This window comes from Narcine bancroftii, chromosome 6, assembly GCF_036971445.1.
Source record: "Narcine bancroftii isolate sNarBan1 chromosome 6, sNarBan1.hap1, whole genome shotgun sequence".
In the NCBI taxonomy this organism is placed as follows: domain Eukaryota; kingdom Metazoa; phylum Chordata; class Chondrichthyes; order Torpediniformes; family Narcinidae; genus Narcine; species Narcine bancroftii.
The window spans coordinates 242,429,784-242,454,584 of NC_091474.1; the positions used below are offsets into that span (position 1 = coordinate 242,429,784).

At 40.1% G+C, this 24,801-nt stretch overlaps 1 protein-coding gene across 2 annotated transcripts in view; it reads right to left on the reverse strand.

Annotated features, from left to right (window-relative positions):
• Positions 1 to 24,801, reverse strand: part of sde2 (SDE2 telomere maintenance homolog (S. pombe)) — a 111,917-nt gene that overhangs the window by 64,925 nt on the left and 22,191 nt on the right. For both annotated transcript variants that reach the window (XM_069887822.1, XM_069887823.1), the window contains exons 3-5: positions 21,302 to 21,413; positions 6,243 to 6,412; positions 3,137 to 3,242 (exon numbers count right to left, since the gene is read on the reverse strand). In XM_069887822.1, the coding sequence (XP_069743923.1) occupies positions 3,137 to 3,242; positions 6,243 to 6,412; positions 21,302 to 21,413 (388 nt within the window). The remainder of the gene's footprint in view (positions 1 to 3,136; positions 3,243 to 6,242; positions 6,413 to 21,301; positions 21,414 to 24,801) is intronic.

The window sequence follows — 24,801 nt, forward strand, 5'->3', positions numbered from 1 at the left end:
ATCATTGGTGTTTACCTGGACTATGACATCTGACTGCTCACCCTCCCTCCTGAGAATGCCATTTTAACTCGATCTGAGATATTTCGGGCCCTGGCACCAGGGAGATAACATACCATCCGGGATACTCAATCTCTTACACAGAACCTCTTATCCATTTCCTTAACTATGAAATCCCCTATCACTAGAGCTCGCCTCTTCTCCTATCTTCCCTTCTTAGCCACAGGACCAGATGCTTTGCCAGAGACCTGATCGCCGTGGCTTGTGACTGGTAGGTCGTTTAACCCCCCCCCCACAATAGTATCTAAAATGGTATACTTGTTATTGAGGGGATGGCCACAGGGGTCCCCTACACTGACTGCCTGTCCCCTTTCCTTCTCCTGACTATCGCCCATCCACCCTCCTCCTGCCTCCTAGGTGTAATAGTGTCCCAGTAACTCCAGTTTATCATCCCCTCTTCCTCCCAAATGATCTAGAGCTCATCCAACTCCAGCGCCAATCCCTTAACTCAGCTTGTCAGGAGCTGCAGCTGGATGCACTTCTCGCTGATGAGTCATCAGGGATACTGCTGGCTTCCATGGAGATCCACATTCTGCAGAGGAGCATCCCCTGCCTTGGCTGCCATTCCTGCTGTTTATGACTGGAGGAACAAAGTGCAAAAGCTTTATGTTCCTGTTAGGTTAAAAGGAGGGGCAAAAGGATTGAGAGAGCCGTGGTTTTCAAGGAATATTGGAAACTTGGTTCGAAGAAAAAGGGAGGCATACATTAGATATAAGAAGCATGGAGTTAAGGGGATGTTTGAAAGATACATTGAATGTAAGAGGAATCTTAAGAGAGGAATTAGGAAAGCTAAAAGAAGGTACGAGGAAACTATGGCAAGCAGGGTGAAAACTAATCCAAAAGAGTTCTACAAATATGTTAATGGTAAAAGGAAAGCTAGAGACAAAATTGGTCCCTTAGAGAATCAGAGCGGAAAACTGTGTGTGGAGCCTAGAGAAATGGGGGAGATATTGAACAGTTTCTTTTCTTCGGTATTCACTAAGGAGAATGTGAGATAAAAAAAGCAAATTGGGTAAATATGGGGAATATAGAGATTACAAAAGATGTAGTTTTAGGGCTTTTGAAGAATATAAAGATGGATAAGTCTCCGGGACCAGACGGGATCTTCCCCAGGACATTGAGAGAAGTGAAGGAGGAAATAGCAGAGGCTCTGGCGGTAATTTTCCAAATGTCATTAGATATGGGGATAGTGCCGGAGGATTGGCGCATTGCGCATGTGGTTCCGTTATTTAAAAAGGGTTCAAGGAGGAAGCCTGGCAACTATCGGCCTGTAAGTTTGACGTCTGTGGTAGGTAAATTAATGGAGAAAATTCTTAGAGATAGTACTTATAAACATCTGGATAGACAGGGTCTGATCAGGAGCACTCAACATGGATTTGTGGGAGGAAGGTCATGTTTGACCAATCTGATTGAATTTTTTGAAGAAGTGACTAGGAATGTGGATGAGGGTAGCGCAGTGGATGTTGTCTATATGGACTTCAGTAAGGCCTTCGATAAGGTACCACATGGAAGGTTAGTTAAGAAGGTGCAGTCTTTAGGTATAAATTTTGAGATAGTCAAATGGATTGAACATTGGCTGAAAGGGAGAGGCCAGAGATAGTGGATAATTGTCTGTCAGGTTGGAGGCCGGTGACCAGTGGTGTGCCTCAAGGATCTGTATTGGGCCCATTGTTGTTCGTTATATACATTAATGATCTAGATGATGGGGTGGTAAATTGGATTAGTAAATATGCAGACGATACTAAGATAGGTGGAATAGTGGATAATGAAGAAGGTTTTCAAGGATTGCAGAGGGATTTGAGCTGCTTAGAAAAGTGGGCTGAAAAATGGCAGATGGAATTTTAATGCTGATAAGTGTGAGGTGCTTCATTTTGGTAAGAAGAATCAGAACAGGACATACGTGGTAAATGGGAGAGCATTGATGAATACAGAAGAGCAGAAAGATTTAGGAGTAACGGTACATCGTTCCCTGAAGGTAGAAACTCACGTGAATAGGGTGGTGAAGAAGGCTTTTAGTATGCTGGCCTTTATCAATCATTGCATGGAATATAGGAGTTGGGAGGTGATGTTGAGATTGTATAAGACGTTGGTGCGGCCTAATTTGGAGTTCTGTGTGCAGTTCTGGTCGCCTAATTATAGGAAGGATATAAACAGAGTGGAGAGAGTGCAGAGAAGGTTTACCAGAATGTTACCTGGGTTTAAGCATCTGGAGTATAGGGAGAGATTGGACAGATTAGGTCTTTATTCTTTGGAGCGTAGAAGGTTGAGAGGGGATTTGATAGAAGTATTTAAGATTATGAAAGGGATAGACAGAGTGGATGTGGATAGACTATTTCCGTTAAGAGGAGGAAAGATTAAAACAAGAGGACATGAGTTAAGAATTAAGGGGCAGAGGTTTAGAGGTAACATGAGGGGGAACTTCTTTACTCAGAGAGTGGTAGCTGTGTGGAATGATCTTCCGGGAGAAATAGTGGCGGCGGAGTCAATTGTATTATTTAAGAAAAGGTTGGACAGGTATATGGATGAGAAGAAGATGGAGGGTTATGGGCATTGTGCAGGGAGGTGGGACTAGAGAGGGGTGTTTGGTTCGGTGCGGACTAGAAGGGCCTAATGGCCTGTTTCCGTGCTGTAATTGTTATGTTATGTTATATGAAACTGTATCTAAAAGCTGCCCTTACCTGTTTCTACCTGCTGAATCCTCTTTGTTCCTTGAAAAGGGTGGCCCTTTCTTACTTTAACTCCTACTATCCCTCACCTCTTACCTGTTGAGCTAAAGCCTTACCACTGTGACTCAGTCTACTCCGACAATGACTACCTAGCTACACTGTCCCTCACTTTTGTAGTGATATAGATTTGGGATGGAGACAAGGACAACCTGCTTCTCCCAGGGTAGTCAACCTGAGGAATTCTCTGCCCGAGAAAGCAGAATGAATGAAATGAAGCCGCAGTTCAACAGATATTTGCATAGTAGGGGAATTAAGGGTTTCAGGAAGGTGGTCGGACATGACCTTTTTAAATGGCTGAGCAGACAGATCGGGCCAGATAGTCAAGTCCTGCTTCCATCACTCAAGTTATTTACCAGAGACAGCTTTTCTTTCCTGGCCCAGTGTTGCGCGTTGTTGGACAGGCACGCTTTCGGGATCCACCTTCCGCTGCCACCGCCTCACTCGACGATGCTTGTAAACCTGAAGAGAAAAGCAGAAGTTAAGAATGCCATATACACCTCAGTTTCATTTTCTGAGAATAATCTAGTGTGGGTGGTGCAAGGTTAGGGAGGGGTGGGGGTGGGAAATTAGCCTTGTTTCTTCGTTTAGTGACACGGGTGTTCAGGCAGCACAGCAGGAACTGGAGCTCTACTCGTTAACTGAATACAGCAAGATAATTCTCTTCCGTTTTAATAAATAAATATTTTGGCATCTTGTGGGTTCACTTCCAATATCACTGCCGCTGACATTAACAAATCCAGCTGTTTAACTATTTAAACTAGCAGTGCACGTTAGCTTGGAATCAATAAGACCATGTGACAACTCCACAATGCAGAATAGGAGCAGAAGGCCATTCAGCCTTTCAAGCCTTTCTGATCATGCAATCCCAGTACCCTATCCCTGCTTTCTTCCCGTACCCATGGACCACTTTAGCCAATGGGGCTACATTCAACTCCCTATTGAATTCCAAGGAATTGGCCTCCACAACGTGGAGAGTTCCACGTTCACAACTCATCTCAGTCCTAAATGACTTCCTCTTTTTCCTTAGACTGTGACCTCTTGTTCTGGTCTTCCCCTCAACATCAGGAACATTCTTCCTGCATCTAACCTGCCTGGTCCTGTCCGAATTTTACACCTCACTGAGATCGACTCAAGTCTCTCCAGTTCTCGGCCAATGCTGCAGAGCGGTGGGAGCGTGGAACGAGCTACCATCTGAAGTGGTGAATGTGGGTTTGACTTTGACACTGAAGAAAAATGTAGTGCTCCGGAGATTCATTGTCCGATGTCTTGGGGGGGGTGGGGGGGGGGTCACCACTGGATCCACAGTTTCATTTTTATTTATTATGTAAGGTAACCTTGATCAGAGGGAAGGGGTAGCTTAGATTTTTTTTCTCCATTTGCTTTACTCAGCAAACGGGTTTAACATGGTTTTACAGATCAATTCAAATTATTATTTCTTACATTTATTAAGGAGTTCTCGACTTAGCTTCATCTATTTTTTGTGGGCTTACATGTGTACAAATGATTTGTTATCCGCTTTCTTTTCTAAAACTCTGTAAGTAAGCTTATAAGTTAAACTCAATAAAGATATTTTAAAAAGAAAGAAAAATTTGGACAGGAGGGGTATAGAGGACTATGGACTGGGCGTAGGTCAGTGGGACCAGGCAGAATAACAGTTCGACACAGACTAGATGGGCTGAAGGAGCTGTTTTAGTGATGAGTGTTCTATAGTTCGAATGGTTCTAGAGCTCAACGGTTACAATTATGATGGTATATCTTTTATAAAAATAGAGAAAATAGTAAAGGAGAAAAACTCAAGACCCCCTGCCTAACAGCGCGGCCAGATGCTGTATATGATTATTTTTAAAAGAAAAATGAAGGTAGAAAAAAAATAAATAAAAAGAATGTAGATAAAGATACAAGTCAGACAATTTAATTACATCGGAGTGAAATTATAAAGTAAGATGGTGAGCCACAAATGACTCCCAGAGCATCTGAAATCTTATATCTGAATTATTAACTGAATAATTAATCTTTTCCATATTCCGACAGGACACGAGGTCCACAAGACCACTGGTCATGAGTAGGCGGGGCACCATCCTTCCACTGAAATAAAATCGCTCGCCTCGCCGCGACTCTGGACCGAGGACAAAGAAGAAAAGTAAAACACAAAGGGGTACTTTTTTTTAAAAAAACACAGAGTTGTGGGTGCCTGACATGCTTTGCCAGGGACGGTGGTGGAAGCTGAAACACTGGGGGCATTTAAGAGATCCTTAGATGGACATATGGATGAAAGAAAAATAGAGGGTTTCGGGACAGGGAGTGTTTAGTACTTTCTTTTTTTTTTCCTGAGGAAGAAATAGATATGCTGGCACAACATTGATGGCCAAAGGGCCTGTACTGTGCTGTTTTATTCAATCGGTTACAGGGATTTCCCAGTGGCCAATCATTTCAATTCTGCACCCCACTCCCATGCTCATATGTCTATCCTTGCCCTCATGCTGTTAAATTGGAGGAACAACATTTGATTTTCTGTCTGGACACTCTAAAGCCTGAAATGTTGGTTATGTGCCTTTATCTTTGCAGCCTGCAGCTGACGTGGACATTACCCCTCCATAAATCTTTCGTCCGCGAAGCCAAGCCAAAGAAGATAAGAACACCATTTGACCAGCTGAGTTTCTCCAGCATTGCATTTTTACTTGTTGTAATAATTATGTTCATTGCATGCTGGAGAGTAAAGTTATGGTTTGAAAAAGTAAATGAAAAGGAATCATAGATTATACAGAATTTCTATGGTTAATTATTTCCCCTGTAATCTTCTTCAGAAAAAGATGCAACTGATCAGATCAATAGATTATCACCTGGTCTGACTTTGAGGTTTCTAAATTCTCGGTTAAGGGTTAAAATAGGATTCTTTGTTACTTATTTTTAAACTGTAAAATAAAATTTAGGTTCAAGATGGTAACAAGATCCCAAATGAATTTGTATTCATGGCCAACGTGGTGGATACACAGAATGTATTGCCAGCAACAGTGGTGGATGCAGGTACAATAGGATCTTTGAAGAGATCGGTATGTGGATTATGCTGCAGGGAAATTCGAAGTAATTGTTGGGATTAGGTTATGTGGTGGGGCGAAGGGCCTGTACTATGCAGTATATCTCTATGTTCTAATCACTGATTGATGTTTGTCCTTTAATTTAGACATACAACATGGTAACAGGCAATTTCGCCCCACGAGTCCGTGCCGCCCAATTTACACCCACGTAACCTACACCGCTGGTACTTCTTGAATGGTGGAAGGAAACCGGAGTCCCCGGAGACAACCCATACAGACACAGGGAAAACAGACAAACTCCCGACAGACAGTGCAATATTCAAACCCAGACCCTATCGCTGGCGCTGTAAAGGTGTTGCGCGAACTGCTACGCCAACTGTGCCGCTTTTTTCCAGGACAAACTGGTTTGCAAGCACAGCCGTACCTTTGAGCACAGAGTCCTCCAGGCGCTCCGACATCTCATCCAACTGCTGCTCATACTTCGGGTCGGTGAAGTAGTGCTTGGGCTCAGCCACCCTGCGCTGCAACCGTTCCAGCCGCCTCTGCTCCTTCTCCGTTTCCCGCTCTGCCTGCTTCTTTATCCATTCGGCCATCCTGGAGCCAATCAAGCAAGGACCCCATTAGTGCACAGCTCGGCTCATCACCCGCCGCAGGTCGCAGCAGGACCCCCTTCAGCCCCTGAATTCTGCTTGGGGCCAGCTGAATGAGTGTCGTTACACGGCAACAGGCCCTTCTGACCCACAATCCTGCTCCGCCCAAAAACACCCATGCAACCAATTAATCCACCAACCCCGTACGTCTTTGAAATGTGGAAGGAAACCGGAGCACCCGAAGGAAACCCACGCAGACACGTCCAAACTCCTACAGACAGCGCCAGATTCGATCCCAGGTTGATAGCACTCTAATAGCACTATACTAATGCTGCACTAACTAGACTGGTATTTTTGCTCCAGATTGTAGTATAAGATACAGGACCAGAAGTGGGCCATTCAGCCCATCTAGTCCACTCAGGCATTCCATCATGAGCTGATCCATTCTCCCACTCAGTTCCACTCCCCTGCCTCTTCCCCATAACCTGACTATTCAGATACTCATTAATCTCTGCCTTAAATACACCCAACAACCTGGCCTCAACAAACGACCGTGGTAGCAAATTCCAGAGGTTCACCACACTCTAGCTAAAGAAATTCCTCCACGTCTCTGTTATAATGGGCGCCCTGCAATCCTGAAGTTGTACCCTCTTGTCCTAGACTTCCCTAACATGGGAAACAACCTTGCAACCTACTCCATCCAGGGCCTTCAACATTCAAAATGTTTCTTCAAGATCTCCCCTCATTTTTCTGAATGTACAATCCAAGAGCTGTCAAATGCTCCTTGTGTGATAATCCCTTAATTCCAGGAATCATTCTTGTGAATAAATCTGCAGCCTCTCCAGTGGGTCCCCAGTCTCTCGTGTCAGCTGGAATGTCCCATCAACATCACTGCTCAGAAGGAATCACGTGATGCAGTAGTGGCCGGTCGGGAAAACCAGCCATCTCCAGAAAAAAAGTCAGGAAAAGACAAAGCTCAACAAATATAAAATACAAGAAATAGAAGATAAAGTTACAGAGAAGAAAATGAAGATGGCACCCAAGAAGGAGAAAGTAAAAACAACCGGAAAACAAGAAGGAAAGTCACCGGAGAAGAAAGAAGACGGCCTTGCCTGCACGAAGGAACAGGGAACTGTGTTGGTGAGGAGTGCCCAATCCCCAAGGTTGGTGCCTGCCCTGTGGAGTCGCGACCTCCCGACCGGAGGACTTCAAAAATGGCTCTTGGAGCCAAACAAAAGAGCGCAATCAAAGGAAAAAGAAAACACCGATGGGAGAGGGGGCTCAGCCGAGGAGCGGGCAGCCACAGCGCGGCCAGCTGAGGGATGCCCGACAGCAGGGCGCTCAGCTGGAGGATGTGGATGGCGGCAGGGGAGGGAGCGAGGTACCAGGCGAGAGAGAAAGATGGTGGGGTGACTGACAAGAGGATCAACAGCAGGAGACCTGACAGACGAGAAGCCCAGGAGGGGAGGTCCAACAGCAAGAGGCCCAGCAAGAAGAGGCCCGACAAAGAGATATAAGCAACTCATCAGGAAAAACAGAAGAGACACAGACACAAAGAAGAGAAGAGACAAACACAAAAGAGGTACAGACACAAAAGAGGAGGAAAAAGAAGACCAAGATCTTCACAGAGAAATAGAAGGTAAAACTGATGAACAGAATATAGATAAAGCTTTTTTTGAGAACAAATGAGAGCATTAAAAGAATGGTTGTCATCAGAATTCAGTGAAATTAAAAGGAAAATTAAAAGAGCTAGAAGATAAAATGCAAAGTTTAGAACTGGTAATGACAGAAATAGGGAAAAGAGTAGAGAATGTGGAAGAGCGGAAAACGGCTGTAGAAATGGAAGTAAATGACTTAAGAGAAAAATTGGAAGAAAGTGACAAAAAATTAAAGAGACACAAGAGTTGTTATCTCAGAAAATTGATATGTTGGAAAATTATAGTAGGCGAAACAACATAAAAATAGTGGGCCTGAAGGAGGGTGAAGTAGGCACAGATATGAAGGAATTTATAAAAGGATAGATCCCGAAGGTCCTGGGAACGACAGAAATGCAGGAAGAAATGGAAATAGAAAGGGCACACAGAGCATTAGCTCCTAAACCGCAGACACATCAAAAACCAAGATCCATCTTAGTAAAATTTTTGAGATATACGACAAGAGAAAATAAACTGGAGCGGGCAAGGAATAAAGTTAAAGAAGATAATAAGCAATTGGAATACAAGGGTCAAACAATATTTTTTTACCCAGACATCAGTTTTGAACTCTTAAAGAGGAGGAAGGAGATTAATACAGCAAAATCAATCCTATGGAAAAAAGTTATAAATTCATGTTAAGACATCCAGCCGTGATTAAAATATTTATACCCGGGGAGCAAAAGAGACTGTTCTCGGATCCGGAGGAAGCACAAGAATTCTCAGAACGTTTGCAGGACAGAAGGAGAGATGAAGAGATGTAATAAGAATGAAGAACGGTGATAAAGTATATATAAAGATGTAAAAACAATATACATGTAAAGAACTAAAGAGGGAAAAGAGAAGGGAAAGAAGGAAGGGGGAAAAAAGAGAACTTTGTTATATGTGTAAAAAAAGTGTTTTCTGGGGGGGCTTGGGGGAGAGGGAATAACCGTCACTGCAAAATCAGTTGACGCTTGCGAGCAAGATCGCAATCCAAATGGAAAGGGGAGTTGAGGTTACCCGACAAGGGATAAGGGGCAACCCAGAGAGGGGGGAAGCATTTGGGGTTAAGGTATTATTGGGTGTGGGAATTGTTGAAGTATTTTTTTTTATTTTTTATTTTTCACACTATAAACTACATTGATCAAGATACATACATTTTCCTTTTCAAATATATAGTGTCGTTTTCTTCCCCCCCCCCTTCCCATCCCACCCTCCCTACTTTCCCTCCCATTCATTTAAAGTTCAGAATCTAAGATACATTAAACCCGTCAAACAATGTTGTCACTCAATAAAAATAAACAAGAAATTCCACTGAGTCAATTCTTTTCATTTCCTTCTCCTTCTGTCATTTTAGGTGGTAGATGTCCCCTGTAGGATTTCTCTATTGTGTTTCATGTATGGCTCCCATATTTGTTCAAATATTGTAATATTATTTATTAAATTATATGTTATTTTTTCTAATGGAATACATTTATTCATTTCTATATACCATTGTTGTATTCTCAAGTTATCTTCTAATTTCCAGGCTGACATAATACATTTTTTTGCTACAGCTAGGGCTATCCTAACAAATCTTTTTTGTGCTCCATCCAAATCAAGTCCAAATTCTTTGTTTTTTATGTTACTTAGGAGGAAGATCTCTGGGTTTTTTGGTATATTGCTTACTGTGATCTTATTTAATATCTGATTTAGATCTTCCCAAAATTTTTTCACTTTCTCACACGTCCAGATGGCATGAATTGTTGTTCCCATTTCCTTTTTACAACTAAAACATCTGTCCCATTTATTTAACTTTTGAGGTGTAATATATAGCCTGTGTATCCAGTTATATTGTATCATACGTAACCTCGTGTTTATTGTATTTCTCATAGTTCCAGAGCATAACTTCTCCCATGTTTCCTTCTTTATCTTTATGTTTAAATCTTGTTCCCATTTTTGTTTAGTTTGACCATTTGTTTCCTCATTCTCCTTTTCTTGCAGTTTAATATACATATTTGTTATAAATCTTTTGATTATCATTGTGTCTGTAATCACATATTCAAAATTACTTCCCTCTGGTAACCTCAGACTGCTTCCTAATTTGTCCTTCAAGTAGGATTTCAGTTGGTAGTATGCCAACACTGTATCTTGAGTTATATTATATTTAATCCTTCATTTGTTCAAAGGATAGTAATTTATTTCCTGAAAAGCAATTTTCTATTCTTTTGATCCCTTTTTTCTCCCATTCTCTAAAGGAAAGGTTATCTATTGTAAAAGGGATTAGTTGATTTTGCGTCAGTATTAGTTTTGGTAATTGGTAATTTGTTTTATTCCTTTCTACATGAATCTTCTTCCAAATATTGATCAGATGATGTAATACTGGAGAATTCCTACGTTGTACCAATTTTTCATGCCATTTATATAATATATGTTCAGGTATCTTCTCCCCTATTTTATCTAGTTCTAATCTAGTCCAATCTGGCTTTTCCCTTGTTTGATAAAAATCTGATAGGTATCTTAATTGTGCGGCTCTATAATAATTTTTAAAGTTTGGCAGTTGTAAGCCTCCTTGTTTATACCAATTGTTTGAGTATTTTATGTTTTAAATGTGTTGTCGTACATTGAGTTTAAAAAGGGAAAACTGAGAGATGAAAATGGGAGGTGGTGAGGAAGCGGAAAAGAAGTGTAAGCAAGATATAAGATGACCACGTTGAACTATATGACTATAAACATTAATGGAATACATAACCAAATTAAAAGAGGCTACTAAATTTACTGAAGAAAGAGAAAAATAGAATATAGCATTTGTGTAGGAAATGCATCTAACTGAAGTGAAACATAATAAATTAAAGAGAGACTAGATAGGACACATAGCGGCAGCATCATATAATTCAAAAGCTAGAGGTGCAGCTATATTAATTAATAAAAATGTACCAATCAAAATAGAGGAGGAAATAATAGATCCAGCAGGGAGGTATGTAATGATAAAGTGTCAGATATACTCAGAATTTTGGAATTTCCTCAATATATATGCACCTAATGAGGAGAATCAAAAGTTTATGCAGGATATTGTTTTGAAGACTGTAGATACACAAGGAAATATATTGATAGGAGGGGATTTTAACCTTAATTTGGATCCAATATTTGATAAAACTGGACAAAAGACAAGCAAAAAGAACAAAGTAGCCAAATTTATGGTTAAATCAATACAGGAAATGAAACATGGATATATGGAGGAGGCAGCACCCAAGAGAGAAGGAATATTCATATTATACAAGTAGGCATAAAACATACTCAAGGATTGATATGTTTTTGTTGTTGGCCCATATTCAAGAGTTAGGAAAACTGAGTATAAAGCTAGAATACTATCTGATCATTCATCCCTGTTATTAGCAATAGAACTGGAGGACGTCCCACCAAGAACATATAGATGGAGGTTAAACTCCATGCTACTTAAAAGGCAGGAATTTAGAAAGTTTAATAAACGCCAAATTAAAATATATTTTGAAATAAACACAGAATCAGTGAAAGACAAATTTATATCGTGGGATACAATAAAAGCCTTCATTAGAGGGCAGATAATAAGTTACGTGACTAAGATGAAAAAGGACTACAATCGGGAAATAGAGCAGTTGGAAAGGGAGATAGTAAGTATAGAAAAGGAACTAGTAAAAAGGGATGATATAACGAAAAGGAGAGAATTGGCGGACAGAAAAGTAAAATACGAAACATTACAAACGTACAAGGTGGAGAAGAACATAATGAGAACAAAGCAAAAGTACTACGAACTGGGAGAAAAAGCACATAAAATATTAGCCTGGGAACTTAAAACAGAACAAGCTAAAAGAACTGTATTGGCATCAAGGACAAAGGACAAACAAATTACATATAACCCAATAGAGATTAATGAAAACTTTAAGGAATTTTATGAACAATTATACCAAACTGAGAACGAGGGGAAAGATGATAAAATAGAAGAGTTTTTAGCTAAAATTGAACTGCCGAAATTGCAAGAAGAGGAACAAACCAAACTAATAAAACCATTTGAAATAGAGGAAGTACAGGATATATTAAAAAAGCTGCCGAACAATAAAACACCAGGAAAGGATGGATTCCCAATAGAATTGTAGAAAATATTTAAAGAGTTATTAATTCCTCCTCTCCTGGAAGTAATGAACCAGGTAGAAGAAACACAAAACTTGTCAGATTCATGTAAGTCAGCAATAATTACAGTAATACCAAAGACAGGGAAGGATCCATTAACACCAGCATCATATAGACCAATATCTCTGCTTAACTCAGATTATAAGATAATAGCAAAATTATTAGCAGAGATTGGCTGATTGTGTACCAAAAATAGTAAAACAAGATCAAACTGAATTTAATAAGAAATAATGTCTGTAATGTCTGTAATGCGGATAATGTCTGTAAACTTATTAATCTAATTCATGCAGTTCAAGGAAATAAGAAACCAACAGTGGCTGTTGCTTTAGACGCAGAAAAAGCCTTTGACAGAGTAGAGTGGAACTATTTATTTAAAGTATTACAGAGGTTCAATCTACCAGAAAAATAAATAAATTGGATTAAAGCATTGTATAATGGACCATTGGTGAAGGTAACAGTAAATGGATATGTATCGGACCAATTTAAATTAAATAGGTCAACTAGACAGGGATGTCCATTATCCCCCTCAATGTTTGCCTTAGCAATAGAACCATTGGCCGAATAGATAAGAATAGAAAATAAAATAAAAGAGATAAAAATGAAGGAGGAGTATAAAATCATTTTATTTGCAGATGACATCATAGTATATCTAACAGAACCAGAGGTGTCAATAAAAGAACTACATAAGAAATTGAAGGAATATGGAGAAATATTGGGGTACAAGATCAACACAAATAAAAGTGAAGCGATGCCAATGAATACTGCGGATTACACAGAGTTTAAAAAAGAATCAGCATTTAAATGGCAAACACAAGCAATCCGATACCTAGGATTTAGATTAGATAATAACTTAAGCCACTTTTACAAACTAAATTATCAGCCGCTAATAAAGAAATTCCAGGAAGACTTAGAACATTGGAAAGAATTACCGCTAACATTGATGAGGAGGGTAAACTGCATTAAAATGAATGTGTTCCCAAGGATACAATACTTATTTCAAATGTTACCAATTCCCTTAACAGAGAAATTCTTTAATGAACTAAAGAGAATAATAAGGATCTTCTTGTGGAAAGGGAGGAATCCAAGGTTAGCGTTAGATAAATTAACAGAGAGGTATAACCAAGGTGTTTGCAGTTACCAAACTTTAGAAATTATTATAGAGCCGCACAATTAGGATATTTATCAATTTTTACCAGACAAGGGAAAAACCAGACTGGACTAAGATAGAACTAGATAAAATAGGGAAGAAGGTACCAGAACATATACTTTATAAGTGGGATGAAAAGTTGGTGCAATATAAAAGCTCACCAGTATTGCATCATTTACTTAATATGTGGAAGAAGATCCACTTAGAAAGGAAAAAAAACGAATTACCAAATACCAAAATTATTATTGACGCAAAATCCACTAATCCCTTTTACAATAGATAACCTTTCCTTTAGAGAATGGGAGAGAAAAGGAATCAAAAGAATAGAAAATTGTTTTTTGGGAAATAATTTATTAACATTTGAAAAGTTGTTTTTTAAAAAATTTTAATTTTTCACACTATGAACCATATTGACCAAAATACACATAAACATTTCCCTCTTGAATATACACAGTGTCATTTTCTCCCCTTCTCCCCCCCTCCCTTCCCTCCCTCCTTCACCCCCCCCACCCACCCAACGCCCAACACACATGATACATTAAACCCATTAAACAATGTCATCACACAATGAAAATAAACAAGAAATTTGTGTTATCTACTTTTGCATACTGGGTCAGTTCATTTCGTCTTCTTCTCCTTCTGTCATTTTAGGGGGTGGAGGTCCACGGTAGGACTTCTCTGTTGTGTTCCATGTACGGTTCCCAAATTTGTTCGAATACTGTGATGTTATTTCTTAAATTATATGTTATTTTTTCCAATGGAATACATTTATTCATTTCTATGTACCATTGCTGTATTCTCAGGCTATCTTCTAATTTCCAGGTTGACATAATACATTTTTTCGCTACAGCTAAGGCTATCATAATAAAGCTTTTTTGAGCTCCATCCAAATCGGGGCCAAGTTCTTTACTTCTTATATTACTTAGAAGAAATATCTCTGGATTTTTTGGTATGTTGCTTTTTGTGATTTTATTTAAATCCTGGTTTAGATCTTCCCAAAACTTTCCACTTTTTCACATGCCCAAATTGCATGTACTGTTGTTCCCGTTTCCTTCTTACAGCGAAAACATCTGTCTGATACTGTTGGGTCCCATTTATTTAACTTTTGGGGCATGATGTATAGCCTGTGTAACCAATTATATTGTATCATGCATAACCTCGTGTTTATTGTATTTCTCATAGTTCTGGAGCATAGCTTTTCCCATGTTTCATTCTTTATCTTTAGATCTTGTTCCCACTTTTGTTTGGGTTTACAGCTTATTTGTTCATTCTCTTTCTCTTGCAGTTTGATGTACATGTTTGTTATAAATCTTTTAATTATCATGTCTGTAATCACATATTCAAAATTGCTTCCTTCTGGTAACCGCAGCCTGTTTCCCAATTTGTCCTTCATGTAGGTTTTCAGTTGGTAGTATGCAAAATTGTGCTGAGTTATACCATATTTGTACTTCATTTGTTCAGAAGATAATAATTTATTTCCCAAAAATCAATTTTCTATTCTTTTGATCCCTTTTCTCTCCCATTCTCTAAAGGAAAGGTTATCTATTGTGAAGGGGATTAGTTGATTTTGCGTCAATATTAGTTTTGATAGTTGATCATTTGTTTTATTCTTTTCTACGTGAATCTTCTTTCAAATGTTGAGCAGATGGTGCAGTACTGCTGAATACCTATGTTACACCAGCTTTTCATCCCACTTATATAGTATATGTTCAGGTACCTTCTCCCCTATTTTATCTAGCTCTAATTGGTCCAATCTGGTTTTTCCCTTGTTTGATAAAAATCTGATAGCTATCTTAATTGTGCTGCTCTACAATAATTCTTAAAGATTGGTAGCTGTGAGCCCCCTTGTTTGTACCATTCTGTTAATTTATCTAGCGCTATCCTCGGTTACCCCCCCTTTCCATAAAAATTTCCTTATTATTTTCTTTAGCTCCTTGAAGAATTTCTCTGTTAGGTGAATTGTTAACGATTGAATTAGGTATTGTATCCTTGGGAAGATATTCATTTTAATGCAATTTACCCTTCCTATCAGTGTTAGTGGTAAATCTTTCCAATGTTCTAAGTCATCTTGTAATTTCTTCATTAATGGCTGATAATTTAATTTGTATAGATGGCCTAGATTATTATCTAGTTGAATATCTAGGTATCGGATTGCTTGTGTTTGCCATTTAAATGGTGATTCTTTCCTAAATTTTGTGAAATCTGCATTATTCATTGCTATCGCTTCATTTTTATTTGCATTGATCTTGTACCCCGATACTTCTCCATATTCCTTCAATTTCTTATGTAATTCTTTTATTGATAATTCTGGTTCTGTTAAGTATACTATGACGTCATCTGCAAATAGACTGATTTTATATTCCTTCTCTTTTATTTTTATGCCTCTTATTTTATTTTCTGTTCTTATCAGTTCTGCCAATGGTTCTATAGCTAACGTGAACAGTGAGGGAGATAGTGGACATCCCTGCCTAGTTGACCTGCTTAATTTAAATTGGTTTGATATATATCCATTCACTGTCACCTTTGCCAATGGTCCCTTATAATATGCTTTAATCCAATATATTTCTCTGATACGTTGAACCTCTGCAGTACTTTGAATAAATAATTCCATTCTAATCTATCAAAGGCTTTCTCTGCGTCTAAGGCAACCGCCACTGTTGAAGTCTTGCACTGCATGGATTAAGTTAATGAATTTACAGATCTTGTCCGCTGTTCGTTTTTTCTTAATAAATCCAGTTTGATCTAGTTTTACTATTTTTGGCACACAGTCGGCCAATCTGTTTGCTAATAGTTTGGCTATTATCTTATAATCTGTGTTGAGTAGAGATATTGGTCTATACGATGCTGGTGTTAGTGGATCTTTCCCTGTCTTTGGTATTACTGTAATTATTGCTATTTTACATGAATCTGGCATGTTTTGTGTTTCTTCGATCTGGTTCATTACTTCCAGGAGAGGAGGAATTAATGTCTTTAAATGTTTTATAGAATTCTATTGGGAGTCTGTCCTCTCCCGGCGTTTTATTGTTCGGTAGTTTTTTTAAAAATATCTTGTATTTCCTCTATTTCAAATGATTTTATTAATTTGTTTTGCTCCTCTTCTTGCAAATTCGGTAGTTCAATTTTAGCTAGAAACTCATCTATTTTGTCTTCTTTCCCTTCGTTCTCAGTTCGATATAATTGCTCATAGAATTCCTTGAAGTTTTTATTGATCTCCGTTGGGTTATATGTAATTTGTTTGTCCTTTGTCCTTGATGCCAACACCGTTCTTTTAGTTTATTCTGTTTTAAGCTTCCAAGCTAGTGTTTTATGTTTTTTCTCCTAGCTCATAATACTTCTGTTTTGTCTTCATTATGTTCTTCTCCACCTTGTACATTTGTAATGTTTTGTATTTTATTTTTTTTGTCCGCCAATTCTCTTCTTTTTGTTGTATCTTCCCTTGTTGCTAGTTCTTTTTCTGTACTTCCTATTTCCCTTTCCAGCTGTTCTATTTCCCGATTGTAGTCCTTCTTCGTCTTAGTTACATAACTTATTATCAGCCCTCTGATAAACGCTTTCATTGCATCCCACAGAATAAATTTATCTTTCACTGATTCCATATTTATTTCAAAGTACATTTTATTTTGTCGCTCAATGAATTCTCTAAAATCCTGCCTTTTAAGTAGCATGGAGTTTAATCTCCATCTATACATTCTCGGTGGGATGTCCTCTAGCTCTATTGCTAATACAGGGGTGAGTGATCCGATAACAGTCTAGCTTTATATTCCGTTTTCCTAACTCTTCCTTGGATATGGGCTGACAACAGGAACAGGTCAATCCTTGAGTATGTTTTATGTCTACTCGAATAATATGAGTATTCCTTCTCCTTTGGGTGTTGTCTCCTCCATATATCCAAAAGTTGCATTTCCTGCATCGATTTAACGATAAATTCGGTTACTTTGTTCTTTCTGTTAGTTTTTTTTCCAGTTTTATCCATGTTTGAGTCCAAATTAAGGTTGAAATCCCCTCCTATCAGTATATTCCCCTGCGAATCTGCAATCTTCAAAAAGATATCTTGCATAAATTGTTGATCCTCTTCATTAGGTGAATATACATTGAGCAAATTCCAAAATTCTGAGTATATCTGACACTTTATCATTACATACCTCCCTGCTGGATCTATTATTTCCTCCTCTATTTTGATTGGTACATTTTTATTGATTAATATAGCTACTCCTCTGGCTTTTGAATTATACGATGCTGCCGTTACGTGTCCTACCCAGTCTCTCCTTAATTTCTTGTGTTCCTCTTCTGTTAGATGTGTTTCCTGCATGAATGCTATATCAATTTTTCCTTTCTTCAGTAAATTTAACAGCCTTTTCCTTTTGATGTGGTTATGTATTCCATTAATATTTAAAGTCATATAGTTCAATATGGCCATTTCATACTTTGTTTACCTCTCATTTCCGCTTCCTCATCACCACCCTCCCTCCTTATCCATTTCTGTTTTCTTTTTTTGAACACACTGTAAGACAACACTTCTAAAACATAAAATATTTCCATTTTTCCCACATCTAAAATTCCCTTAACCCCAAATGTCTCCCCCCACTTTCTGAGTTGCCCCTTGTCCCTTGTCGAGCAACCACATCTCCCCTCTCCATTTGGATTGTGAACCCACTCGCAAGCATCAACTGATTTCGCGGTGACTGTTATTCTCTCCCACCTAACCCCCTCCAGAAGACTTTTATCTTCACATATAACAAAGCTCACCCTCTTAATTCACCCCCTTACTTCCTTTCTTCCCTTTTCTTCCCCTCCTTAATTCTTACTTATACATTATTTTTCTTCTTTATATGAAGTTTGTTGCCATTCTTGTTCTTGTTACATCTCTTCATCTCTCTCTCTGTTTTGCAGGCATTCTGCAAATTCTCGTGCTTTCTCCGGATCCGAGAACAGTCTGCTTTGCTGCCCCAGGATAACTATTTTAAGCACCGCTGGATATCTTAACATAAATTTATAGCCTTTCTTCCAAAGGATCAATTTTGCTGCGTTAAACTCCTTCCTCTTCTTCAGGAGTTCAAAATTTATGTCTGGGGAGAAAATTTTATTTTGACTTTTGTATTCCAGTGGTTTTTTTTGTCTTCTCTCATTTTTTTCATTGCCTTCTCCAATATATTTTCTCTTATCGTGTATCTCAGGAATTTTTCTAGAATGGATCTTGGTTTTTGTTGTGGCTGTGGTTTTGGGGCTAATGTTCTGTGTGCCCTTTCTATTTCCATTCCTTCCTGCATTTCTGGCATTCCCAGGACCTTGGGGATCCATTCTTTTATAAATTCTTTCATATCTTTGCCTTCTTCATCTTCCTTAAGGCCCACTATCTTTATATTGTTTCTCCTATTATAGTTTTCCATTATATCCATCTTCTGAGCTCACAACTCCTGTGTTTCTTTAACTTTTTTATCAGATTCTTCCAATTTCCTTAAGTCGTCCACTTCCATTTCTACGGCTGTTTCTCGTTCTACCACCTTGTCTACTCTTTTCCCTATTTCTGTTATAACCAGCTCTAATTTACTCACTTTTTCTTCTGTACTTTTCATTCTTCTTTTTATTTCACTAAATTCTCATGTCAGCCATTCTTTTAATGCTTCCATATATTCTTGAATTTTTTAAAAATCTATGTACTGTCCATTCCCTTTATCTTCTATTCCTCTGTACAGAGCTTGATGTTCTCCTTCTCCTTCTTCTGTGTCTGCTCTAGGGTTTGTGTCTTCTACTTCTCTTCCTTGTATCTGTGTCTCTTCTGACTTTCTTGTTGGGCTGTTTGTCTCAGTTTGTTGGGTATTTTTTTATGATGTCTTAATATTGGTCCTCTTCCTCTGGGCTGGTCATCTGCTGTGTCTCTGATTTCCTTTTTTCATTCTCCTCCCTCCCGTTCCCATTATTTTCTATATCTTCCCGCTGGGAGCCCTGCTGTCGGGTCTTACTCAGCTGTTCTAGCTGTGGAGTTCCACTCCACAGCTGGTTCCCCCCTCCCATCGGTGTTGTCTTTGTCATGCGCGGTTGCGCACCTCTGTTTGGCTCCGTGAGCCATCTTTGCAGTCCTGCATTCGGTGAGTCACGACCCTGCGGGGTTTCCACTGACTTCGGGGAGTGGGCTCCTCTTTCCACAGCGGGTCTCTGCTTCTTCGTACAGGTAAGGCCTTCACCTTTCTCTTCCGGCATCTTTCCTTCTTCTTTTCTTCCCGTTGTTTTTCGCTTTTCTTTCTTAGGCGCCATTTCCTCCACACATTTATTTTTTTATTTGTTGTGATTTGTGTGTCTGGGGCTTCGTTTTTTTCTTTACTTTTTTCCTTCTTTTCTGGAGAGGGCAGGTATTCTCCTACCGGCCACTACACCATCACGTGACTCCTCCAACATTTGAATAGTTGAAGTACAAATATAGAATAACCCATGGTACAATGTTTACTCATTTAAAGGATAAATTGGGAAACAGATTGAGATTACCAGAAGGAAGCAGCTTTGAATATGTGATTACAGACACAATGATTAATTAAAAGATTTATAATAAGCTGCAAGAGAAGGAAAATGATGAAATAAGCTATAAACCTAAACAAAAGTGGGAAAAGGATTTAAACATAAAGATAAAGAATGAAACATGGGAAAAGCTATGCTCCGGAACTATGAGAAATATAATAAACACGAGGTTACCTATGATACAATATAAGTGGTTACACAGGCTATACATCACACCTCAAAAGTTAAATAAATGGGACCCAACAGTATCAGACAGATGTTTTCACTGTAAGAAGGAAACGGGAACAACAGTACATGCAATTTGGGCATGTGAGAAAGTGGAAAAGTTTTGGGAAGATCTAAACCAGGTATTAAATAAAACCACAAAAAGCAACATACCAAAAAATCCAGAGATCTTTCTTCTAAGTAATATAAGAAGTAAAGAACTTGGACTCAATTTGGATGGAGCACAAAAAAGATTTATTATGATAGCCTTAGCTGTAGCAAAAAAATGTATTATGTCAACCTGGAAATTAGAGTATAGCCTGAGAATACAGCAATGGTACATAGAAATTAATAAATGTATTCCATTGGAAAAAATAACATATAATTTAAGAAATAACATCACAGTATTCAAACAAATTTGAGAACCGTACATGGAACAGAACAGAGAGGGCCTACTGCGGACCTCCACCGCCTAAAATGACAGAAGGAGAAGACTAAATGAACTGACCCAGTATGTAAAAGTAGATGACACAAATTTCTTGTTTATTTTCATTGTGTGATGACATTGTTTAATGGGTTTAATGTATCACATAGGTTGAATGTTGAGTGGGTGGGGAGATGGGGTGAAGAAGGGAGGGAAGGGAGGGGGGGAAAGGGGAGAAAATAACACTGTGCATCTTCAAGAGGGAAATGTTTGTGTGTATTTTGGTCAGTATGGTTCATAGTGTGAAAATTTTTTTTTAATTTAATAAAAGTAGAGAATTAGGCCTCAAAATGGATAAAGTGCAAAAAAGATTCATTATGATAGCCTTAGCAGTAGCAAAAAAAATGTATAATATCAACTTGGAAAATGGAAGAGCATGAGAATACGTTGAATATTTATGGGTTTTGGAGGGGGTGGGAAGAGTGGAGGAAGGAAAAGGGGGGGTAAAAGGGAGAAAATGCTACTGTGTACATCTAATGAGAAATGTTTGTACATATTTTGGTTGATAGAGTTCACAGTGTGAAAAATAAAAAAATATTTAAAAAAAAAAATCACTGCTCAGGTGCCATTTCACAAAAGGAAATGGTGGGCTGATCTTACCCCAGCTCTGACAGGGTCATCAGTGGACCTCTCCCTCAGCCTAGCAGAGGGCTCATTTAAAGCCAGTAATGTTTAAATCGGCACCTTAAGGAAAATATCGAGCGTAGTTGAGAAGGCAGAATGCCTTACGCTTTTTCATGGTTCACGTCTCGCAGCCTTCTCCCACTCAGGTCCCGGCACGCCTCTCGATTGGTGGTTTTCTCGATCTGCGCCCCGAGAGCGCGGAGCATTGACCCGAAACCTGAAAAATGACACATGGCAAAAAATGTACAGAGTCCCGGTTTATAGCTTGGGGTGAGGGGAAATGGGAGCAGTGGTTAAAGAAGGTGCATGGGGCAGTTTATTTTTTAACTTGAGAAGCTGAATGCTAGGTAAGTCTCCCAGACCCAGATGGTATGCACCCTCAGGTTCTGAAAGAGGTAGCTCTAGAGTGGTGGAGGGCTGGAACAATGGTGAAAGTAGATAGAATATATAGAACAGAACAGACCCTTCAGCCCACATTGTAACAACCCACATAAACCTATCCCTTCCCTCCCTGTCCATAACCCTTGTTGACCTTTTTTGTTACATCACAGTACATGAAACAAATGCATTAAGCAAGTGATCTATGCTCATTGCTCTGTTACCCAAAGAAAAATCCATAGCCAGCTATGATAGTCTCTTGGCAAGTCCATGCTGATTGGTTAACCTCTGCTCACTAAATGCCCATTCGTAGAACATAGAAATCTACAGCACAGGCCCTTAGGCCCACAGTGTTGTGCCAACCTTATAACCTACTCTAACAACTTCCTAGAGTTTTCCTACTCTCCGTGTTTTAACTTGACATTCAGAACAGATGCTGTAAAAGACAATTTTACTCAATTTATCCCTTTCTTTTTATATAACAGTTCCACACCAACGGCTTTCCACTGCTCCAACGAGACAAATCGATCCATCCATGGCCCATCCCTTTGCAAGCGAAGATGAACATGGTGCCTTGTAGCTTTTCAGCTTTAGGCACCGTGTGCCGGGGCAAGGACTTGGAGGCGAGTGCTTGCCCAGGACAAACGCCTCCCTCTGGATCCCATGCCACTGAGCCTGGCACTACAGCCAGAGTGATGCGGGATTGCTGTACAGTGGTCTGTTTCAAGACCATGCTTGCTGGCTGTTATCCTTACGGATCCTTCGCCCACCGAGTTTGCTGCTGTAGACCACTAGGGAAATTGTTTCCCGCACTCTGTCACAGCTGCCAGTCCCTGCTGCCAGACTGACATGTGCTATTTGCCCATAGCTGGGGCCCTTTCCAGGTACTGACGGTTGGGCGAGCCGAGCCAGGGTTTTGAAGTCAGAGTTACCTTCTCCTGGCCTTTGCCCTAAAGAGGCAAAATCTGTAAGGCAGATGAGACAAAAGGACTTTGGAAGTTGATGGTCAGAGCATCCACTACTTTTTGCCTTGTTCCACTGAAGGATGCTTAAGGTGGAGAGAAATGGGTGCTTGTCATACGGGGAGCACGACCATAATCCAGACAACCTTGCATATTATTATGTAAAATACCTTTACTCCTGTAAGATTCATATCTATCTGTGGCGAAAGAGGTAGAATAGGTCATAAAGATATCTTTATCTTCAATAAATCCAAATACTGAGCACAGAAGTTGCGATGTAATGCTCAAAGTTGTAAAAGACATCAGTGAGGGCAAATTTGGAGTAATGTGTGCAGTTTTGGTCACCGACCTACAGGAAAGACATCAATAAGATTGAAAGAGTGCAGAGAAAAGTAACAAAGAGGTTGCCAGGATTTGACGATCAACGGGTTGGGACTTTATTGCCTGAAGCATGAGAATGAGAGGTTTGATAGAGCTACATGAATAATGATGAGGTATAGATCGAGTAAACGTAGGCAGGTTTTTCCACTGAGGTTGGGTGAGGCAAGAACGAGAGGGTTAAGGGTGAAAGGTGACATGTTTAAGGGGAACTTCTTCACTCAGAAGGGAGAGTGGAACGAGATGCCAGTGGAGGTGGTGGATGGGGGTACGATTACAATATTCAAGAGAAGATTTTATAGGTTATGCGGATGGGCGGTCTATGGAGAGATATGTGTTATTATCCATGTAACTAAAAACTACATTTCCCAGCATGCAATGCACACAGTTGCCCAGAAACCAGAAGTGGCAGATGACAGGGGTTGCAGTTGGAAGTCAGTTGAAGCAGATCAAGGAAAATAAAGTCAGTTAAGTGTGAAACCCACATAAAGAACAAGCATAACATGGTGTCAGAAGTGTCTCAGTGAGTAAGAATCCAGTGCTGGAGAAATTCAGCAGGTCAAACAGTGTCCTTTATGTGGCGAAGGTAAAAATACAGAACCGACGTTTTGGGCTTCAGCCTTTCATCAAGGTGTGGGAAAATGTCGGCAGGTATCCGAGCAAAAGAGTAAGGTAGGGGAGGGATGGTCGCAAAGGCAGGAGGTGACAGGTGGAGGAGAGGGCGGGCACAGTGACGATCAAGGGCAGGAGGGATGGCTAGGTGAAGGGAGGGAGGAGAACAGGAAATGGAAAGGGGATGATGAGAGCAGGTCAGCAGAAACCAGAAAAGTCGACGTTAATGCCAACTGGTTGGAGAGGGGCCAGATGGAAAATCAGGTGTTGGATAGTAAACAAGGCTGTGGATGGACATGTGAGTGTGGGAGCGTGACACAGAACTGAATGATTGGCTAATAGGAGGTCTCTGTCACAGTTGCGGACGGAGCAAAGGTGCTCAGTGAAGCAATTTCCCAATCTGCGCCCAGTCTCTCCAGTGTTGTGCATGGCCTTGTGTACTATTCCCACTTTGACAATCCGCAGATTGGAGGAACACCTGATATTCCATCTGGGCACTCTCCAGCCAGATGGCATTAACATAGACTTCTCGAAACGTGCTCACCTTTTTTTTCGCCGCCTCCTTTCCTGTCTTTCCAGTTCTCCCCTTTCTTCCTGCTCCCCCACACTGCTGCTGTTCCCTCCATCCTTTCTCCACCTCTCATCTCCTGCCTATGCCACCCACTTCCCCTTTGTTTGGATGCCTGTCGGCATTCTCATACCTTGATGAAGGGCTGAAGCCCGAAACATTGGTGATGTATCTTTACCGTTGCTACATGAAGGACACTGTTGGACCTGCTGAGTTTCTCCAGCTTTTTGTGTTTTTACTTCAACCACAGTGTCTACAGATTTTCTTGATTTACTTTTTTTCTCCCAATGGCCACAAAGGGAGCACCAGATGCAGTAAATCAGTCCAGATACACATGCTGATTCACTTGAAAGGCCTGTTTGGGGCCCCGGACCGTGGTGAGGGTGCAAGTATTGCACCTCCTCAGGCCACAGGGGAAGCTGCCGGGGGGGTGGGGGGGAGATTGGTGGAGAGGGATGAGGGCACAAGGGAGTCACGGAGGGAACAGTCCCTATGGAAGACAGAGAGGGGAGGGGAGGGGAAGATGTGTAAGATCCTGTTGTAAGTGCCAGAAATTCCGGAGGATAATGTGTTGGGTGCGGCCGCCGGTGGGGTGGCAGGTGAGGATAAGGGAGACTCTTATGCTTGTTACGTCTGGGAGCGGGGACAGATGAGTGGGAAATTGATGCGATGCGGGTCAGCGCTGAGTTGTTGGTGGTGGAGGGAAG